Genomic DNA, 22,040 nt, shown 5'->3' with positions numbered 1-22,040 from the left:
TCTGTAGCCTCTTGGGACCCCAGCAACTCAAATGATGGGCCAAGTGCAAAACAGCAAGCAGCCCGAGGTCAAAGAATCTTGACTTCAAATTGGAACTTGGTCATAAGTGGAGAGGAAGCCACTAGTTGATCATGTGGCTATGAGAATGCCTGCGAACGCTGTCCAGGGTCTGACTGCAGTTTCTCTCTGTGCTGCCCTCTCTCTGCCGTGGGTTCAGGCAGATAGGGGAACCACTGAGTGCATTCTGAGCTGCATGGGGCACTAGTGGAGCTGAGCGTTGCCACGGCACTAGAAAGCATGGGGTGGAATACAGGGATGGTTGCAGCCCCCAAGAAGGAGGCATTTCCCCCACCTCTCCCCACGCCGCCTAAGGCATCATTTGTGCATGACATGTTTTAGGATCCTATTTCCTCTCCTTTAGAAAGGCATTCAGTACGGCTGGTCCCTTCTCCCAGCTCAGATTCACTTCCTCTTTAGCATACACTACTACAGATTCTGCTGTGCTTTCACCCCTCGAGGTTTAAAGGGGATCATACAAAACAGCTCCCCCAGGAAACAGCTCTAAAGGCTGTGAGAGGCAGTGCCCCCTGGCATCCTGAGCTTTTTTCAGAATCAGAGACAGCCAACAGCAAGCATCGAGGCTGCAGGCAGAGACGAGTGGTAGCATTAAAAGAAAGTCAGAGCAAGAGGCTGGTAGGCAGTGGATCTGAGAGCAGGTGGAGAATGGATGCACCATAGGAAAGGTAGGGTATGTCTTAATTAGGCAGAGGGCCCCAGACAAGTGCTGATGACAGAGTCCAGTCCCTCTGCAACTGCTGCACCTGCCATCCGAAACTTACAATGACAATATGACTCACGGCTCTGAGAATCCAAAGCTCTCAGTTCTCCCTCAGGCAGCAATGGGAGAAGCAGCCACACTGGGCTTCTGGAGGGTCTCACATACCCGGATGCCCCACACTTGCCTGGAAGAAGGGAGTTGTCTGCAGCTGCAGTTCCGACCGGCTATGCCAAGTTATGCCTAGCAGCCCACTAAGTAGGCAAACGGAGAAAGAACCCTGGCAGCAGCAGCTCTCTTCCCTCGTGGCCCCTCCAGGAAGCCCCCTCCTGAATTTCAGCCACATCCCCTCAGCTTCTCCTCTTTACTCAGCTCCACACTCCTCCTCCAGGCTTTCCAATCCCACAGCTGCTCCCCGCTCCCCACACCACTCCTCTGACATTCACATTGTTAAGCAGTTGTACAGGCAGCAAACCAAGTCTTTCGGTTTCAAGCTGAAGCTCCCAGATAAGCCAGCCTGGGCCACTTCACTCTCCCAGGCACGTCTCTGACCACCCTACCCACGGGCCTCCGCCTAGACCCTCCTCTCTGGCTCAAGCATCCTGGACATCTTTTTGCTTCCGACCTGCCACCGGACCCATGGAGACCTGGCGTCCCCAGCCTCTCCTCTCCGCACTCGGAGCTCTGAATCCACACGAGAAAAGGAAGCGGAGAGACTTCCACACCTTTGCTAGCAGCACCTGCTCCAGCAAGCTCCCAAAGCCACTGGGACCATCCAGGCTGCCTGGGGCCCCACACCCCCTTCTCTGGCGGTTTTAGCTTCAGCCCAGCCCACAGGATGCGGTGCCTGATGGCACTTCCGAGCAGAAAGAGAGGAAAAAAATGCCACCTCGTCAATGACAAGCTGTTCCAATCAGGCAGCTCAGACACGAAATGCCCTGGACAACAGACAAACCAGGCCTCCTTCCTCTGGTTGGGAGGAGGCCCACTCAGCACATGGGGAGACGTGAGCCTCCACGGCAAGCTCCCTTCTCACCCCCCCCCCCCACATCTGACCAGACAACAGTGCTCCCTCCCAGCAGGCAGACTTCTCCATTCAGTTCCAACAACTCTGGCCAACTACCCTCTCCCCTGCTCCAAAGCACAGGGAGACCCCAGACCAAGCAGGAGGCCACCGGCGTGGCTCTTCCCAACGGGACCAAGCACAAGAGTAAGCGGAAAACCAAGTACTCACTGTGGTGAAGTCTTGGTGGCCACACTCCTGCCCTTTGAACTTGCAGTAGAGCATCATATCCTTCAGGTCGTGGCCCACGCGATGCAGGAACTCCAGCATGCTGAACTGCTTGGGTCGGTAGTGTTTGAAGTTGGCCTTCTGCCGCAGGGCCTCCAGCACAGCGGGGTCGGCCAGGTGCGGGTCCGGGATCTGCAGGTTCACGTCCAGCAGGGCCAGCAGCTCCCCGGCATGGTACAGGTCGTTGGTGGTGAGCCTGGAGAACCGGAAGCCATTGAGGTTGCAAAGGGTCACAGCTGGGAAGACCAGACTCTGGGCCACCACCTCGTCCACCTTGGTGACGTGCTGGTAGGAGAAGTAGTAGGACACCCTCTCGGAGCTCTCCACCAGCAGCAGGCCCAGGGAGCACACGAAGGCCACGGCCCAGAGCACACGCCGGATGGTCAGCGGCCCGTACACGAAGATGTGGCGGATGCCGTGGAGGGTGGAGGTGTTGGCAAAGATCTGGAGGCTAGAGGGCTGCAGGCTGCCCTCGCTGGGGCTCTCCTTGAGGTCCATGGGGACCCTGTGCAGTTCCTCCACTGGCTTCAGGTTGATCAAATTTCAGAGAGTTCCCAGTCCTCCAGCTCAGCTCAAACCTTGCCGTTCAAGGGAGAGAACCCCAGGCGAGCATCAGGCCAGGTGCGGTGAGTTTATCCTGAGAGCCCAGCCGCCAGCTGACGGGGGTGAGTGTTTATATAAAACCCATTCAAACTCTAGCTCCTGATTTTTTCCAGGCGATAAGGAGGGCTGGTTTTATTTAGGGAGACACCAAGGTGATGTGGAAGAGATGTGGGTGGGAAGGGAGAGCTTAGCCAATGGAAATAAAGTCCTCCCCCCTACACACGCCACTAGAGACAAGATTAAAAGCGAGAGCGAGGGAGAAAATGCTTAAAACAAGTCGCTGAGCAGCTCGGAGCCTGTTAACCAGTGCATGATGCCCCGTGTTAACCATCCCGGGGATGTCAGGGCGGCCACGCTGATGCACTGCGGGCGGGCGCAGCGGCCGAGCCTCCCAGCCGCTGCCGCCACCGCTGCCGCCGCCGCCGCCGCCTCCCGGTCCTCTCCCCCGCGCGGTTCTGGACTCCGGATTCCGTTTCTCGCCGCCGGTCTCCGTCCCTCCTCTTCTCCTCCTCCAGGCCCCCTTTTTGAGGCAAAATTCCCAATGCCGGCGGCCGCGGCTCGGAGAGGAGGCAGTGCGCGGCCGCCGAGAGGCGAGGACCGAGGCTGGCAGCCGGGGGCTCGCTCGGGGACTCGCCTCTCCCCGCCTCCCGGAAGAAAAGCGAGACCCTGAGCGCACGGAGCGAGCTGGCCTCCCTCACCCCTCCTCCTCCAGGCTGCTGCGGGGAGGGCGCTGCGGGGAGGGCGGGGGCGGGGCCGGGGGCGAGGCCTGGTGGGGGCTGGGGACCCCGCGAAAGTTTCTTCGTCGCCTCTTTTAAAGGTTGCGCCTGGGGGCTTCTCCCCGAAGGTGGACAACCAGCCCTGGAGTGAGGACGTGACACCCCGCCCCCGCAGATGGCAGAAAGACACTTGACAAACTCCCGTGAGCCAGGTACGCGGGTGGAGGCAGCATTCCTTTGCACCACGGTGTGTTGTTCGCAGGTCAGTCTCAGCCTGGGGTTTCCAGAGGGGAGATGCTGCAAAAAGGGGAGGAACGGGCAATGGAACAACCACAGTTCCTCTGCTAAAGGCTGGAGGGGTACATTCCCGGGAGCCCGAACCCCCGTCTGCAACAGAAAAGCCGGGCGCCCCTTGCAGCCCCTAGAAAAAGCAACAAGTATAGCCTGCCCCCCTCCCGGGGCAGAGCCTGCAGGACATTTTAGCTGGGGTTCTAGGTAGGGCATTCCCTTTGGGGTGTGTGTGTGTGTGTGTGTGTGTGTGTGTGTGTGTTCTGCCCCATATGTGCCAGATGGAAGCACAGCTGGATCTATAGGTGGGAGCGAAGGACTGGGCTTGCAGCCACCTACCTCTTCTTTCCTGAAAATCCACTGGAAGTCCTCCCCTGCTAGCAGGTGGGTGTGGCTTGCCCGGGCCAGGGATCAAATGACTGGAACCTATAGAATCAATGATGTTAAATCTTCATCAGGAGTTAAGGAACAGAAAGTTACAGTGGCCAGCCCAATGCATCCTGCCAAACTGGGCAAAGCCACCTGGAAGAGCCTTACTGAGCTAACCTGTGTCCCCGGGGCATGCCAAGCTTAAGGAACGCTCCTTGGGACCTGGCGGTGAAGAAGGCAGCTTAGGGAATGTCCCTCCTGGTAGGTATCTACTCGGAAATCTCTCTCCCTTCCACCAGCCCTCTTACTAAACCAGATCCAAACTGAGAACAGTGGGGATGCACTTTGAGGCAACACGTGACATGAAATCAGTGGTGTATTGATCTGGGAACAGAAACAGTAAGCACAAATGACAGAGGCTGGTCAACCTCGTGTGCCATCCCAGAGGTCCCAGACCCCTGCCTTGTCCAGCTGCCGGACAGGGCACAGGGTTTTCAAACTGGGTGCCCAAACTAACTACCTAACAATCTATCCTAGGTCAGGACGTGTATGAGGGTGCATTATCATCTCCCTTAACCCTGCCATCCATCTTGGCAGGTGTGTGTGGTTGCTACCCCTCATCTATAGATGAGGTTCACAGAAGGCAAGTGCCCGGACCAACTTACAAGCTAGTAAGTGCCAGGGTTGGGACTTGCACTCAGGCACGTTTGCCTCTAAAACACAGCTTCTAAAAGCAGATCCAAAACATTTCTTCCCAAATTCATGAAGGGGAGAAGCATTTCGATACCACTTTCCCCATTACACAAACACACACACACACACACACACACACACACACACCTGCTTGCCAGAATCTTACAAGGTTATATAGAGGCTTTCACTGGGTTCCGTCATCTAAATGGTCTCAACACTTTACTATCTCAAGGCTGTGTCCTTGAGGCAGCTTCTAGAGTGGGGAAGGCAAGCGGAATGTACATCTTAAGGGCAATGGAAAGGGAGAGGGGTCTCTGATTACCAGGCCAACTCTTGGGTCAAGGGACAGGCATATCCAGTGAATGACCTCCTCCAACACTCCACCCCTCATGACTGCCCTTACACGACCCCCTTTTCTGCAATATGCCCTGAGCGGGGTTTCAATAGCATGGAGATGGCTCGTTTTTGTTTTTTGTTTTTTTGGCAGCTATTTGGTTGCATTGGAAACAGACACCACAGCAGCCATCTAGGCACATTAAAGAGGAAATACTGATGAAGATGACGAGTCCCCAAAAAAGAAACCGTTTCTCCGCAGAAAGCCCCATGATCTGAACCACTGACTCATGAAGTCCTCTAGGTTGGGGATCAGATCACTCAGGGCTTTCATTTGTGTCTTCACGTGCCTGACTCAAGATGATCCGTTAACGGGCTCTTCAGGTATGAATACACAGCACCTGCTTGGATGGTGGCACAGGGGCCTCCCTGCACGGCAGTAACAGTGTTCGAGGCTGTCCTCTTCTGGAGGACAGCTTTTCTCAGAGACATTTCTGAGTTTAATCAAGACAGGCTTTGCCAGCTATGTATAAGGCTTGCTGGGTGGACTCAGTCCGGGTGTGCATGTGTGCTATAATGTCCTCCAGGCCCAAGGAGGGGACAAAGACAGCAGCCAAATGATTGCAGGGGGGGTGGGGGGGAAGAAGTGTCCACCTGGCCTTGAGGACAGGGAGGTTGGCAGCTTTAGGAGCTTGACCTGGTTATGCATACCATACATGATGCCAGGGAGGCAGCACGGTCAGGTGTGAGGAGAGGGACTGGGGTAGGATATGGTGACCAGTACCCCCACTTTCTCCCCCTTTCAGTGGTGCGTGTTCCGTTCCAAGTATAGTGCATCTCAACAGGCCCAGTTTACAGCAGAGCAATGGGATCCCAGTGGAGACTGAGTAGATCCCCCTCGCCCCAGGGTACCAAGTAACTCACCCATCCTGGGCAGTCATGGGAGCCAGTTCAAGTCCAACAGGAATCCACAATTTGGGGTGCAGTGGGTGAAGGAGGACACTTTATTCGGTGCAAACAGGTCAATTGTGATACGTCACAGCTGTGGAACAGCTCAATGGCGTTAGAGCTCAATTTTGAAATAGCACAGCTATGGCGCAGAACCGCTAGGCGGTGAAGGGGCTCCAGGCGTGGCCCCGGTCAGGTTAGGCTCTAGCCAGCTTGCCGCAGCTCTTCTCAGCTCCAGTCCTCCCAGGCCTTCCCTGGGAAGAAAGTGCACTTTCTACGCAACAGCAACACGTTCCCGCTGCTGATCCCTGCAAATGAGGACCCGAAATCCTCACAGTGCAAAAAGCACTGTCCTGATTGGCTGGAGTGGAGCCACTCTGATTGGTCAGTGAAAATTCAAATGAGGATCCAGCTACACAGCTCCGATTGGATGAGGAAAGTCTCAGTCCTATTGGTTGAAATGCGGCTCCAGCCCTGGAGTGGCTCAGTGGTTGAGTGTGGACCTATGAACCAGAAGGTCAAGGGTTCGATTCTAGTCAGGGCACATGCCCTGGCTGCAGGCTCCATCCCCAATAAGGGGCCTGCAGGAGTCAGCCAGTCAGTAATTCTCTCTCATCATTGATGTTTCTATCTCTCTCTCCCTCTCTCTTCCTCTCTGCAATCAATAAAAACATATTTTTTTAAAAAAGAAAGAAACACGAATCCAAAGTACTTCTTTATTAGGTTGGTTCAGAGGACAGGAAACCAGTTGCGGCTTCTCCCACAAGTGCGGCTTGCAGGAGAGACCCTATTTCAAAGTGGCAGCTCGGCTCCGTTTTTAAAATTTCAGCCCAGTTAGCGACCAGGAGTCTTTCTTGGTAGGCATCTTCTTTCTCAGGGTCCACATGGCTGAAGTGGTTTTAGCTGTGAGTAATTTAGTCTGTTGCTTTCATTCCATTTTTCCTTTCCACTACCCAAACTGCTTGCAAGTTTTAGGGGAGAGGGAACCTCCATTCAATGTCACGTTCTTTTGCCCAGTCTTCTACATTATGACCTTTGGAATGGGGGACACACACACCCCCAATCGCTGTCTATTCAACTTGGGTGTCCCTCGGTACTCCTCAGCTTCTCTAACCCCATCACGGTGGCCAGCTGCTTCGCACAGCAACAGGGGAAAGCTTAGGTTGGGCCAGGCGCCGTGTCCACACAAACCACGGTATGTTTGGAGGGAGCAGGCTCATATAACCAGTTCGCTAATCTCTTACAGTTGGGAACTCCAGTGGATGGCCCCAGACGCCTCTGGCCATTGCCATGGGTACTGTTTAGAACACACAGGATCTGCTGTTACTGCATTAACCAAATTACTGTATTTCAAAGGCAATCTGGCCTCCCTGGCACTGTGCCTTCCCACCCAGGCGCTACAGTGGCCACTCTTCCTAGGCACCCAATCTCCTCTACCTACTGAAGGGTCAGTTACCAAGGCTCATACCTGCGCTAGGGCCTGGGCTTCCTGGTGGCAGGGCGTGGCAGAGCATTCTGAGCCAGGACTTGGAAGACAATGAGAACTGCCTCAGGCTCTAGCAGGCAAACCCAGAAGTCTTTGTACCTGTCCTGACTTCCCCAGGGAATATTGATGGTTATCCCACCCCTTAGCCTCCCATTGTCCAAGCCATAGGTTAATCTCTTTAGAACTGCCCAACAGTCGGTGCAAAGGGTTAATGGCCAGGGTGCCTGAGTGATCACCAGCCCCAGCCAAACCGCTCTTGAGTTCAGCCCACTGGCTGCTGTGGTTTATTCCTGCTTCCAGGTACCTGTTTACCAGCCGGCAGTGGAAACTTGCCCCACTCACTCTCTGCAGGCCGCAAGGACCACCGCAGAAATAGGGGCAGGGATATTTGAAGTATCTACATACTCTACAGGGCCTAGCAGCACCTGCATCTCTAAGATAGTGGGCTGGTGGTCAGAGTGCTCCTCCGCTTGCCATTCCTCAAAGTGGGCGTTTGAGCCATGGCAGAGGTAGGTCAACGAAACATATTCTCCATTCACCCCTTGATGGGAAGTGAAGTTCTTACCAAGATATGCTGTTCCTTCCAGAGAGGCTGCTCTCCCTGGAGGAGTGCGGTGCACACTGCTGGGAGCTATTGATGTTGGGGAGCGTACAGGTTTCTGCCTCCTTCCAGAGCTGGGACCAAAATCCTAGGGGTACTCTCCCTGTCGTCTCTGCCACAGAGCCCAACCCATAGCTTCGGGAGTCACAGACACATCTAACTCAAATGGGAGCCCTGCTTGGGAGATGCCCAGAGCTTCAATCTGTTTCTCTAGTGCTTTGGCCTTCCCAAAGGCTGCTTGCTGCTCTGAGTCCTAGTCCCACACGTGCCCTTTCTCCACCAGGCAATTTAGAGACGGAGGCACTGTGCCAGGTGGGGAATAACAGTCCTCCCAAACCCCCAAATCCCTTGTACCTCTTTCACAGTCTTAGGGGTTGGATGGACTTGCACTTTATCAAGCACAGCCTCTGAGACAGCATGCATCTTACCCAGCCGGATGACTCCCAAGAACTGCAGCGGTGCCCGGGCCCTGGGTTTTCGGTGGATTCGCCGCCCATCCCCTCCCTCGCAGATGTTCCAGCAAAGCCTGCAGTGCCCTGCAGCAGAGCCAGGTCTCTACACGTTGACATTATGTCATCAGCGTATTGAGCCCATTTTACTGATGTGGGGAAAGAAAACAAGGACCCGTCTCCAGCTACCATTCATTGTATCACATATTGTGGAACTGTGCAGGTAGCCCTGGGAAAGCACGGGAAAGGTACATTATGGCTCCTCCCACATGCAGGCAAATTCTTCTTAGTTATCAGAAACCTGTACTTGTCAGAGTCTTGCTGGAATCTCTTTGAAGATAAGCACTTTTGCAAAAGCCCCATAGTGAAACAGTAACTGTCTGTAAATGACAGAAGACTTAAAAATGGTCATCGGTCAAGATCTGCTGAGAGTTCATTGTCATGCAGTTGACAAAGAAATTTGGTTAGTCCTGTGATGTATATTTTTAACTGATGACTGATAACATTACATCAGAACATAGCAGATTTTTAGGAATTTTATACAAATAGACCCTAAAGAAAATTTAGCATCACTTCTTACTTGACAGTGCTTCTCATGTAATTTAACATATCAGATAAGCCTAATTAGTTTGATCTCTCTTTTATAAAAAGAGAAAACATATCTTTTGAGATGCTCCAGGGGTCCTCTGGAATATCCCAAAATTAGTTCCAGGTCAATAAGAAATCATTTAGAATGTGATTTAGGGGAAGTTTGTAAAAAATATCAGAAGGTTATAAAACTCTTTATTAAACAGGATCATAAGTCATTATGAAACAATACATTACTCATTTAACCAAAGTAACAAAGCCTTTAAAGACAAATATAGAAAGTTACATAGTTGTGAAGAAAGGAAGGAAGGAAGGAAGGAAGGAAGGAAGGAAGGAAGGAAGGAAGGAGAAAGAAAGAAAGAAAGAAAGAAAGAAAGAAAGAAAGAGAAAGGAGAAACTTCGCTTTTTTAACAGAGAAGACTCAGTTTTCTTAAGTAATCAAAGGCCCGGTAAAGACAACATAAAGCATAGGAAATTATTTTGATAAAACACAGAATCTTTGTTCTCTAGGTAGATTACTTAAAAGGTAAAGGAAAACCTCTCCCAATCTTATCAAGAATAGACACACAGTCCAAGAAAATTAAGCTTTAGTCTGACATAAGTACCTGATGATAATAAAGCTTATTTTTCTGTAAGCCAATTAAATAGAGCTATTTTACAAATTAATTTTGGCAATACCCTCCAGAGGTGGAAAAACAATTAGCAGTGTTGTTTATATACAAACATCAGATATTCCAGGCTCCTCAGAAATGCTTTTGTGGTGTTCAGTCGATTAAACATTTCCCTCTGCAGTCAGACTTACAATACCTATTTGCTTTGTACTGTGGATATGTGTAGGGGGTCTGGGGACTAGGTTTTGAATGGTCTACTTGGCCCAGACTTTCAGGTACAGCCCTAATTGTGTGTAATTGTGGTCTTTTTGATGATGGCAAAATGCTAAGTGTATAACTAAAGGTTAAAGGACTTTCCAGATAAATTCATTTGCAGATCAGGCAGTGTAACCCCCTATTAGACAATGTGCCCAGATTGTTGCTGTGGTAAATGTATTCACTTATCTTCTTAAATAATAAAAGGCTAATATGTAAATCGACCAAATGGCAGAAAGACCAGTCACCATGATGCGCACTGACCACCAGGGGGCAGACGCTCAACCAGGAGCTGGGCTCACAGCTGGTGAGCCCAGCCGCGGTGGCAGGAGCCTCTTCCACCTCTGCAGCAGCGCTAAGGATATCCGGGGAGTGGGCCTAAGCCCTCAGTCAGACATCCCCCGAGAGCTCCCAGACTGCAAGAGGGCACGACTGGACTGAGGGATCTCCCTCCCCGCCCCAGTGCATGAACTTTGTGCACTGGGCCTCTAGTGAATGAATAAAGGAACACATGGAGGAATTCATTTTCTCTGACACAGAGGCCACCTTCCTGAGGTGGACTAATAGAAACTGGACCCTCTCCCAACACTGGGGGACCTGGGGCTTGCCTGGAGCCCGGAGCCCCATTGAGCGTGAGAGCCACAGAGTGAGAGGCTTCCTACCTTCTGCTAATGGTGACAGGCAGGAAGGTTAGGAAGCTGAGATCTACAATCAGCTCTAATGCTAATTTGCTACTTAACATGTGCCAGATACATGCTGCTGCCACCATCACTTCCTAATTAAAAGGGGAAAAAAGACATTCTTCTCAATTATACAGATGACATTATTCCAACTCAGAGGGGCCTCAGTATACAACTTTCCTCCTGGCTCATTGTTGCCATGAAGAGAAGTCACTAAAGATCAACTCTTATGAACCAAAGTATTCTCTGTTTCTGGTTGGTTTATAAATAAACACCTCATACAACAACTATTCCCATTTAGTTACCTCAGTGTACACTTAGCAAATAATGTGTCAGGAAGGGTAGACCAGGGAGGCGTATGAGGCAAAGCTGGGCATTTAATGCATAGCTTATTGAGGTTCTATTTATAGTTGTTTTATTTATTTACTTACTTACTTATTTCAGGAGAAAACTACAGAAGCCAGACCACAAAGAGTAGACTTTTGGGGCTCAGTTGTGCAACTGAACTTGCTGTGTGGCCTTCGGAAAACCACCTAACATCTCTGTGCTGTTTCCTCCTTTACGCTAAATCATTACCGAGGCGTCCACCTGCACCAGCTTTCTCTGCTGCTGCAATTTGACCCGAGGCTGACCAAATCATAAATGCACAGTTAATGGGACAAAAATTTGTGAGAATTGGGGATTCTGCTCATTAACCCCATGTCACCATCTGCTGGAGCAGTGTGATGAGAGGGCCAGGTGAATTTGAATTGCCCAACACTTGTTCAACCTGCGGACTCCTGCCCCACTCCCCCTCCCACCCCCTGGGCTCCACTGAATCAGAATCTCTGGGGGCGGGGCCTGGAAGACCCTCTTCTTTCAAGGGGTTATGGAGGGCAGGACTGCACTCCACCCAGAACCAGCCATGCCTGGGAGCTCTTACTACCTGTCAGGCACACCAGGCTGCTTTCTGGAGTTTTGCACTTGCATTTCCCTCTGCCTGGAAAGATGTCCCCCATGGCTGGCTTCTTCTCATTTGTCATCTGCTCAGAGAGGCCTTGACTGGCCTCCCTGTCTCTGCCCTCCGCCCCACCCATTATCTCATCACGTTTCTTTTCATTCTCATTACAAGTCATTTTCTGAAATTCTTCTCATCTCCTTGTGAATTATCTGTTGCTCCTGCTGGAATATAGGCCCCCTACCGCTACTCCTACTCCTACCCCACCCTCACTCCTGGGCTCAGAGGCCTAGATTTCTGCTATGATTTCAGGTCATTTCCCTTCTCCTCAATGCTATAAGAGCCCACCCCAGCCCACCTTTCCTGCCCAACCTCTCTGCTTTATGCATCTTTTCTCAAAATATTCTTTATTCCGTGTTCTTGTCTTGATGCATCCTTCTCTTTGAGTCTCCTCGGCCCCTCTTGCCCCTGGGAAGGAAGGAATTAGAAGAAAGAAACCATCACTATTTGCTTTCTTTCTGGGTCTCAATCCCTGGAACCAACTGCTTCCAACATGAGGACGAAGGAGCAGAGAGTCGACAAGCCAGAGACAGGCCTTCAGCAAAAACTTTATAAGCACCACCTTGGCCGTGGGTGAGCTGCCATGCTACAGAACACCAGGAAAGAAACACGCTGCCCATACACTGGTCTGCCTTGCTTCTCGGTGGAACTTCCTCTCCCCCTTGTGGTTACAACTACCGATCTTGGGAAACAAGTCAACAGTGGTGGCATTTATCATACTTTGATCGCTGGGCTTATTACACAAGCTCTTTTGCTCATCGGCCCTCTCTCACCCATCCATCCACCTTCTTTTTTGTTGTTGTTAATATATGTTTATTGATTTCAGAAAGGAAGGGAGAAGGAGAGATAGAAACATCAATGATGAGAGAGGATCACTGATTGGCTGCCTCCTGCACACCCCCTAACTGGGGATCGAGCCAGCAACCCAGGCATGTGCTCTTGACCAGAATCAAACTCAGGACCCTTCAGTCAGCAGGTTGACGCTCTATCCACTGAGCCAAACCAGCTAGGGCCACCCACCTTCTTATATCCGTATATCCGTGCCCTCCCCTCTCTAGTCATCCATCTGCTCTATAAACAGTGTGTCAGCGTCTATGGGCAGGCGTGCACTTCATTCGCATTCCTATTTGCATTTGCTGCCTTTCCTGTATCTCCTGTGTTCATTTGAATTCAATGTGTTTGCTCCCTAGCTCTTTCATAAAACAACGTAAAATAAAATTGATGAAATAGGAATAAGAAAAGGGAAAACAAGATTAAGGAAAAAGGAGCAATGCATCTATGTTTATCACCGTGTTCATCTTTTTCTCTGCATCTGTATGCATTCTACTCCCAATTCATTACACATGTTTTAATGTGCCCAACCCTGAGGTAGGCACCGCCAGGGAATAACCCAGGTGTAAAAAGCATGGCCCCTGTATCACATCTGATGGGAGGCTCTTTAGCAGGTATGACCCCATTAGATTTCTGTAAGCAGAAGAGGGGTCACGGTTTCCATGATATGAAAGAAGAAACTGAGGCTCAGCGAGTTGAAGGACCCTGAGAAGATAGTAGGAGGATCTGGGGCTCAAACCCCGGTTTCCTGACCCCAGATTTCATGCTGTTTCCACTCTGCCTTTATCCTAGTCCAGCTTCCCCACAGATGCCTCACAGAGCTATGGCCCAGTGCAGCAGTGTGGCTGTGCCACGTCGACTGGCCACGACAAGAACAGCTGGCTCTAGGGAGAAGGAAATCAATGAGGGTTGCAGAGCATGAAGAGAGCGACAAGGAAGGATGGGCAGGAGACGGAGCCTGGAGGAAGTCACCAGGCTCGGTCGGAGAGCTATCATGGAGAGGTCCTTCCAGACCCTATGTGTCCTTGTGTGTGTCATCCAGAGAACCACAGAAAAGCCACCGGAAGCTGGGTGTCCAAGAACTTATTGTGGAAGGAATGAGAAAGAGCTAGATGTCTTTGCCCTCTATCTCTATATATAAAAATATAAATATATAAAAATATATGTGTGTTTCCTTTTTCTGTCTGTTTTTATACATTCAACGTAGCTGGGACTTATTGCCTGCTAACTTTGGTCTGGTCCCTTTAAGAAATATGTGTGGGAGGACACCAGTAAGCAAGAGAGACCATCCCGTTGTTGTTGGAGGAAGTCAGCAAGAGCACCTAAGCACTGGTTTACCCACGAGCGGAACCTAGTCTGGCTCCCATTTTATAGGTGAGCACACTGAGACCCAGGCTGTCCGGAGAGAGTTGCTTCGGGTCCCAGAGCAGCCACGCCACCAGAGTCCAGACTGGGACCCGTGTCTTGTAATTCTATGCTCTCCGCTGAGTGCTGTAAACCCCAATTAAACACCAGTTAAACTACCGGAGGCAGGCAAGAGACTTAATACGAAATAAATGCAGTCCAGGATGATGGATATATTTAGGGGATAAATTATTATGTGATGATATAAAAATAGACCAAGGGAGAGCACATGAAATTGCAAGCCTGACTGCGTAAGAGACGGGGAAATCACGTGGAGAGCGCCGGGGACATTTAATTAACGTTGCTGGGAAAACATCCTGAGGCTGCCACCTGAAACCACAACATTCAGTCTTCACTTAAAGCAGCAATACCTGTGGTCCTAGGCGGAGGCTTGAAAATCCAATGGCCTTTGCGGTTATTGTTTAAAATAATGCCAACACTCAAGCCCTTTGGCGGGCAATCCCAAGTCTAATCCCAATTTAAATGCATCCATGTCTGAACATGAAGGGGGGGCTGTAGCTGCATACCGTGGACATGGAAGTGTTCTCCTATGTTTCTGTAAAGATAGAATTTCCATAAAGGGAATGTACTGGGAGCCAAGATCGCACTTCCTCCTATGAGGATCAGGCAGAATAACCTCATAGGAGGAAGTGAGACTAAGTGTTAACGATGTTGAGTAAATTGCCCTTGGTTCCGCTGTAGGTGTGGGAAGAGCTTCCAGTGAGAGTCCAGGGGAATTTAATCACACTGTTGTCCATGTGCCTCGTGAGACTGTGGAGTGCTGTGGTCAAGGGCTCATGTGGTGGTGTCAGATGGCTGTGAGTTTAAGTCCTGAATCTACCACAGGAGCTCTGTTACATGAAGCATGCTGTATAACTTGTCTAAACCTCAGTTGACTCATCTGTAAAATGGGAATATCCAGTACCCACCTTTTAGGGCTGTTGGGAGGATCTGGTGAACCAAATCATGTAAAGTATTGACAAGTATCTAAGAAGAGCCAGTGACTATAGCATCGCTATTAACATCCTCATTGTTATTAATACTACTAGGGTCCCTCCGCCTGGCCTGCGGGGATCGGGCCGAAACCAGCTCTCTGACATCCCCCGAGGGGTCCCGGATTGCGAGAGGGATAACAGGAGATCCCACAGGACCCCAGCAGCAAGTTAACCTACCGGTTGGAGCATCTGCCCCCTGGTGGTCAGTTTGTGTCATAGCAACTGGTCGAACACTCGGCATATTAGGCTTTTATTATACAGGATTGTCAAAGGAGACTCAATGGACATGGAACCACACCTGTGGACTTGTGCCCTCTCTTTGGTCTCCATGCTACTCACTCTGCCCCTTGCAAAATGGGAAGTGTGCAGTCACAAATCCAGGTGTAAACATGAGAGCAGCTAAGCAGGGCACCACCAATAATCATACACCAGGGTCCACCCGGGTCCCATGGGCAAGGAGAGAACTCACAGCGGGTTTCAGAGGCTTGCCCTGAGATGGAGGGGCACTCTGACAGGGTCATTCAGCTTTATGGTGAGTTGCTTGAAGGTCCTCCCTCCCCTGAAAGGGCTCATTCTGAGCTCCCCCTCCTTTCGGAATCACCACAGCCCATGGATCTGTATTTAAACCTATGTTTACTGAAGCCCCGAAAGATGCTCAGAAAACAACCTTATTTTGCTTTCAGAAGAAACAGTGATCAAGCATTCCCTGGGCTTCAGCTGTTTCCACATCCACTGTATCCTGATGTGCAACAGCCGTAACAGGTATTGTGATGTTCATCCGACAGGCGAGGCCCTGGAGGATCATGGAACTTAATTCATTCGTTCATGGCTTTGATGGCATTTTGAGCATTAGGAAATGGTGGGTGGGTGTGCACATGTCAGAATTTCTCCTTAAGGCGTGTTAAAAGTGGTTGGGAAAATGGAGAAGGCTTGCGGGGCCTGTTTATCTGAACAGGAAATGAGAGAAATATGGAGAATTGTTGACTTAACCCAGTGGTCGGCAAACTGCGGCTCGCGAGCCAAGGTTTGCAGCTCTGTTGACTAATGAGTTTGCCGACCACTGACCTAGACTCTCAATTCCAATAATTACAGGCTGTTGTTGTTCCTTGTGATTAAGCCCCTACCCATCTCAGAGCAAAAATCTAAAATTCTTTCCATGTCCTGCACCTGTTACGGTGGAACATCCTCAATATTTCTTATATTACTTATTTCTCTCTTGTATTGTCTGCCTCCCCAGCTAGGATATGAGCTCCTAGAAGGCAAGGATTTGGGGCTGCCTATTCATGCCAGTTCCCTACCACCAAAAACAAGCTCCCAGCACAGGATAGGGGCTTGATCAATATTTCTTGAATTAACGAATGAGCTGCAAACAAACCATTGTTCTTCGGATTTTTCCAAAGTGCCCCAGGTCTTGTAGTCTTCTGTGTAAACAGATATCCAACCAGAGGAGGAAGAATTTCTTTAAAAAGTAACAAGTCAGGTCTCTCATGTCTGAAGGCCTCATTATGTAATTTTCTCTCTATCAAATGGGAGAATTGCCCCACTAACTGGAAACCTTCTGAGGATACAGAGCATGCCCCCATTGAGCATGAGAGCCTCAAGGGCAGAAAGAGAGCTTCAAACATCAGAAAGGCTCAAAACTGCGTATTTAGAGGGAAAAAGTAGGGGGCGGCCTCAAAGAAACAAAGCGTCAGCACATATTCACCCACTTATTCAAATATTCACCCATTTACTCCCAGGTGCCTGGCTCTTGGGTACCATGCACACAAGGCGACCGTGGCCGCCACCCTCCTCACGCTGGTCTAACGCTTCCTTCCACAGAATGAGCTTCCAACAGTCACACATGCTCTGCTTTTGAAGATGGATCACAGGCCCTCAGAAAGAAAAAGAGAAAAAGAAGCTTGAACAGCGCCTTGTGTTTCTTGCCAAAACGGACCAAAAACCACGAGCAACGATGCCAAAGCCATTCCTGCAACGCCCGTTTGCTTCCAGAGTTACAGCTGTACTCTAGGAACTTGAGCTACACTCCAGAGAGGTCATTAGTGTCTGTAAACATGTTATTGAGGGCAGTGGTGTCCTCTCCAGTCCGGGGTGCCCTCGGTCAAGTGTGACAGCAGGAAATGGGGGTCAAAATAATTAACCTCATGTGATTTTGGCAGGACTCCTTGCAAAATCACTCATTTGCACTTAATTGTCTCTTGCAGCTGAATAACCTAAAAGTATGTTTTTGCAAAAGGTTCTTCTTTTCCTCTCTGCTTTTTCCACCACGCCCTTTTGTTTGTTTGTGTTTCTGGCTCTTGTTCCATGTATTTTGTGACTTACTTTCTCTCCTTTATTCCCATTCCTCGTCCCACTCCCTCACCCCCTCAAAGGTACTGCAGGTGATCATTTTGCTGGTGTTTTCGGCACCATAATTCTCACACTAGATCATAATTCTCAGGAGAAAACCAGATTTTCTCACTTGGTAAAGGTCTTCTTGACTTTTTTTCGATGAAATCGCTTTTTCTATTCCCAGCCCTGCATGAACTATACTCATGTCAGATAATCCTCTTGACCACTCTGTGCCTGGGGCTATAGCAGACATACCTGCAGCTTCCACCTGGTCAAGGACCAGCATGGCCTTGAGAGTCAGCGCTGGGTCCAGATACTGTTTGCAACATTTGCTATTGTAACTGGGCCCCTGAATGGCTCATCTGTGAAATGAGGAGGATGATATAGGGTATCCCCAAAAATGTACACACACACTTTGAGTAATTAGAAAGGCAGTATTTCTTAAAGTACATTTCATTTTCAAAATTGAGCTATCAGCTGTTAAAGTGTGTGCACATTTTGGGGGGACACCCTGTATTTGCCATATTATGAGGAATAAATTGGAGAAGTATCTGAAGTTTCTCTCTTGAGTGTGAGTTTCCATGAGTGTTAATTCCATCCATCCATCTACTTTCTTTATTCAACAAACATGTATTGAAATCCAACTAAGTACAAAGTGCTGTGCACTATATAAGGTTTTAACTGGGCTGATCTATTTCACCAATTTGAGGTACATTTTTACAGTCTCGTGTTTTTATTGTTGTGAAATAAATTACGCAAGCAATTTCTCCCAATCAACATGAAGTCCAGAATCTCCCTCCCTCTCTCTTGTTATTTTTTTTCCCCTGGACTCATTCCCACCACTTACCCAAGAAATCCAGGCCTTACCTGCCTGTTGAGTATCAGTGCAAATTCCCGACTACAAGTGCAATTTCTCCTCCTCACCACAAGGGATCGCTGCTGAAGAATGGTCTCCCACCACAGTTGAAGTGATGCCCGCAGGTGCTGGCCTCGATCATTGGATGGGCTTCAATCGGGGAATTGTGCGTAAGTCAAGAGTTTAGTTCTATTAGTTCACAAGCACACACAGGGCAGTCAGGAGCTAAGAAGCTTCCAGACTCATTCACACACTCACCTGCTCAGGTCTCCCTGGCCAGTCTGCATGGCCCCTTCTCTCCAGTCCGTGAGCTTGATGAGGGGCACCACTCCCCATTCTGCTGATTTCCCTCATCACATGCCTCTAGGACCAGGGTTACCATCTCAGCCCCATTCTGCCACGTGGGCCTACAGGATCCTTGGCAGACCAGCCCACTGGGTCCCAGGCCCCTGCAATGACAAGGAGAGGCAGCTGCTGCTTAAGTCCTCCAACAGCACACCCACAAAGGCCTGTCACCACCTCCCCACAGCACACAGGTTCCACTCGTAAGAGAAGGTCTGTTCCATGCTTGCCCCGAGGTTCTCCTTCACAGCGAAGGGCTGCCCAGTTTTCCCCTACGCCACTGCAGTTGGATATGACCAGGTGCATAGTCTTGGTTTTTAAAAAATATAAAACAAAGCAAAACAAACAAACAAAGCCCTGGCCCCAGAAAAATGTCAAAATACCTCCCAACCATTGATCTATTCACTTAACCGAATCCCTCCTCGTTAGGAACACCTGAAGAGAGACAAAGACATCCTAGGTGCCCAAGAAAAACTAAGAAGATAAACACGAAGGCATATGCAGGAGCAGCCCAAGACTAATTTAGTCACCTCCACTGACACCCAGCCCCTGCTGTCCTGCCAGGAGACAGCTGTTCACAGAGTGTCAGGGGAGCTGAGGCTCCTGAGCTGGCTAGGCCGGCTCGGCCTGGAAGAGGGGCCCATTTCCAAATCAGCCTCCGCTTCCCACGCCTCCCACCCGGTGAGTAAACGTGGAACCTAGGAGATGAAGGGACTGGTGCCCAGGACAAACACTTCTCCCCTCCCGGTTAATTCCCTTTGAAACCACAGGGCCGGAAGCACTGAGCCTTCACCTGTGTTCTCCGCCTTGGTTTCCTCGGCAGGGAAAGCCAGCGAGGTGCTGCCTCGATGTGCCCAGGGAGAAGGCGGGGGGAGGGGGGAGCAGGCTTCAATGAATAAAGCAGATGAAGCCTAGCAACTGTTGAAACGTGAGGAAATTGCTTCCAGCAGTTTAGAGTCTTGGCTTGACTCATAATTTAACCTTGAATATAGTTTTCAAAAATCATTAAGTCCCCAAAGCCTTCATCTCTGGCAGTGATTAGCCATGATGCAGTAAGCAGGAAGTTAATATATTTATGTATAAAGAGGCATGTAACGCGTGAAAAATCAATCCGTTCTGCATTCACTTACCTGACTGTTTACCGCTGTTTGCTCAGTTATAGGCCCGTGCTGCGAGCTGGGACATATGGCAGTGAATAAACACAGCCTCCATTCCCCCCAGGGAGCTTACAGTCTAGTGAGAGGAGGGGACAGGAAATCGGCATTTATGGAACGCGTGCTGCATGCCAGAAATTCTGCTGGGAGCTTTTGTACCCATGAACCCTCACACCAACCATGCCATTCTCTCTATTTTATAGATGAGTAAAGTGAGGCTCACAGAGGTGAGATAGTTTACCCAAGGTCACGTGGTTAACATAGATGATCCAGAATTCAAACCATGGTCTGTCTAATTCCAAAATCTGTGCCATTCTTACCGCTTCCATTCTCCAAGATCCAAACAGGAATAGAAGCTGTCCCACTCCTTTCTGTATCAAGCTCTGTTTTCCTGGCCCGCCCCGTCTGTGAAATAAAGTGGTGAACGCAAACGTTGGTTGGGCTTGAACAGGTTAGGGCAGTGATGGGCAACCTTTTGAGCTTGGTGTGTCAAACTTCGCCAAAAAACTGAGCATAACTCGGGTAGTGTGTCACTTTGAGGAAAAAACTAACTCCAAGACTCTAGTCGCAAATGTTTCATCCTCAGGAGCAGCAAATGTTTCATCCTCGGCATGCGGCCGCGTGTCATCAGAAATGGCTACGCGTGTCAGTGCTGACACGCGTGTCATAGGCTCGCCATCACTGGGTTAGGGTATTCTCCCTAACAACATGGGTACAGGTTTCTTTTCATTTAAAGTCATATTAAGATAACCAAAGGGATGAGGTGAGAATATCAGAATCCTCCCTAACAAGGAAAATCACAAGAAAATAATGAGCCAACGACAGCAATAATATTTCGGCACTCACTGTGTGCCAGGCATGTGCTGGGAGCGTGAGATGATTCGGTTTCAATCCTCACAGCCATCTTATGGGGTAGATACAGTATCACCCTCATTTTGCAGATGAGGACATCCAGGCACAGAAAAGTTAAGGAACTCGCCCAGAGTTACATGGCTAGTGAGCAGAGGACCTGAGGCTTAACTCCAGGGTCCAAGCTATTAGAATGAAAGCAGTCTTTCTAATGACGATGGTAAAGATAGGGAGATAGGAAGACAGGGAGACAGGGAGGGAGATAGATAGATAGATAGATAGATAGATAGATAGATAGATAGATAGATAGACAGACAGACGGACAATGATCTGAGGTAATAAGGACCTAAGGGACTTGGTGAGAATGAGGAGCCAAGGCCTTGCCCCAGTAGAACTCTCAGCCCGCGGCTCCGGCAACATAAAGACGCTATGGTCCCTTTGGAAACCTTCTGCCAAGATTGGCCCAGCCCTCCCACCAGGGAGGAGAGAAGGTTGGTGGTTCCTGGATATTTTTTCTTTTATCCAGGAGCATGTGGCATCGCTGCCAGGGCGCTCCTGCCACCCTGACCCCAGTGATCGGGCCTGAGGCGGAGCAGTGAGCAGCTCCCAGCACTGGGCTCTCCCAACTTGCTTTCAGAATGTGGGTTACTGGTGGGACCGCCGTGGGATGCACCCCTATTGATTCTTGGCACCTTTCACCACAGAGGCAGGTGGGGTGGGGAAGAGCAAAACTTCAGTGTTACAGAGCATTCTTTGTCTCCCAAGATAAGGGTAGTGGAACCTGAACTGGTTCAATGTAGATGCTCTGGAGCCAAACCTGGCTGTCTCACACTTCCTAGGCTGAGGCATCCAACCCTGTCCATCCTTAAAAGACTGGGTCACCACCCAGCAGTAAAATACCCAACACTATATATATGGGTATCCCAGCAACCACACGGTGGAACAACCAAAATGACTGGTCAATCAGTTGCTATGATGCACACTGACCACCAGGGGGCAGATGCTCAACGCAGGATGACAGGGATGAGTGGCACTCCCACAGTGGCCCAATCCCCATAGGCCATGCCCCCCCCCCACCACCACCACCAGTGCATGAATCCCATGCACCCGGCCTCTAGTATATATATATAAATATCAATAGTACTTAGCACCAAACGCCAAATACTTTTGAAATGGGAAGAGAGCGTGCTCCTCTGATGTAGGGACAGTAGGCATGGAATGAGACTGTCTAAGGTCACTTCCTTCAATAGGACCATCGACATGGCAGCTCTGCTCTAGTGACCCACATGTATGAACTCACTAACCTTCACAATAGCCCTTAGAAGGAGGCACGAGTATCATCTCCACTTTACTGATGATGAAACTGAAGCTCAAGGTCACGTGGCTGGGAAGTCAGACACTGATCTGACTCTGGGCTACATGTACTATTCCCTCCGGTGCCCAGCAGGGGAGAAGCACGCCTTTCCCTGATTCAGGTGCTAACCTTGGCCTCTGCCAGAGGCTTGGGGACAAAGCTATAGGAAGAAAAGGGTGGAGAAGAAAGATGGGCAGAGAGAAGGAGATCCATAAGGGTTGACAAAGCCACAACAGGAAGC

General features: G+C 49.9%; 1 protein-coding gene across 1 annotated transcript in view; it reads right to left on the bottom strand.

Annotated features, from left to right (window-relative positions):
* The window catches only part of ASIC2 (acid sensing ion channel subunit 2), an 838,890-nt gene extending 836,326 nt beyond the window's left edge, over nucleotides 1–2,564 (bottom strand). The window contains exon 1 of the mRNA XM_008147769.3: nucleotides 2,010–2,564. Within this exon, the coding sequence (XP_008145991.1) occupies nucleotides 2,010–2,564 (555 nt within the window). The remainder of the gene's footprint in view (nucleotides 1–2,009) is intronic.
* Nucleotides 2,565–22,040: the final 19,476 nt, after the last annotated feature.

Source organism: Eptesicus fuscus, chromosome 20, assembly GCF_027574615.1.
Source record: "Eptesicus fuscus isolate TK198812 chromosome 20, DD_ASM_mEF_20220401, whole genome shotgun sequence".
NCBI lineage: Eukaryota > Metazoa > Chordata > Mammalia > Chiroptera > Vespertilionidae > Eptesicus > Eptesicus fuscus.
Note: the sequence above shows the minus strand (reverse complement) of the source record. Positions and strands in the feature narration are given on the sequence as shown.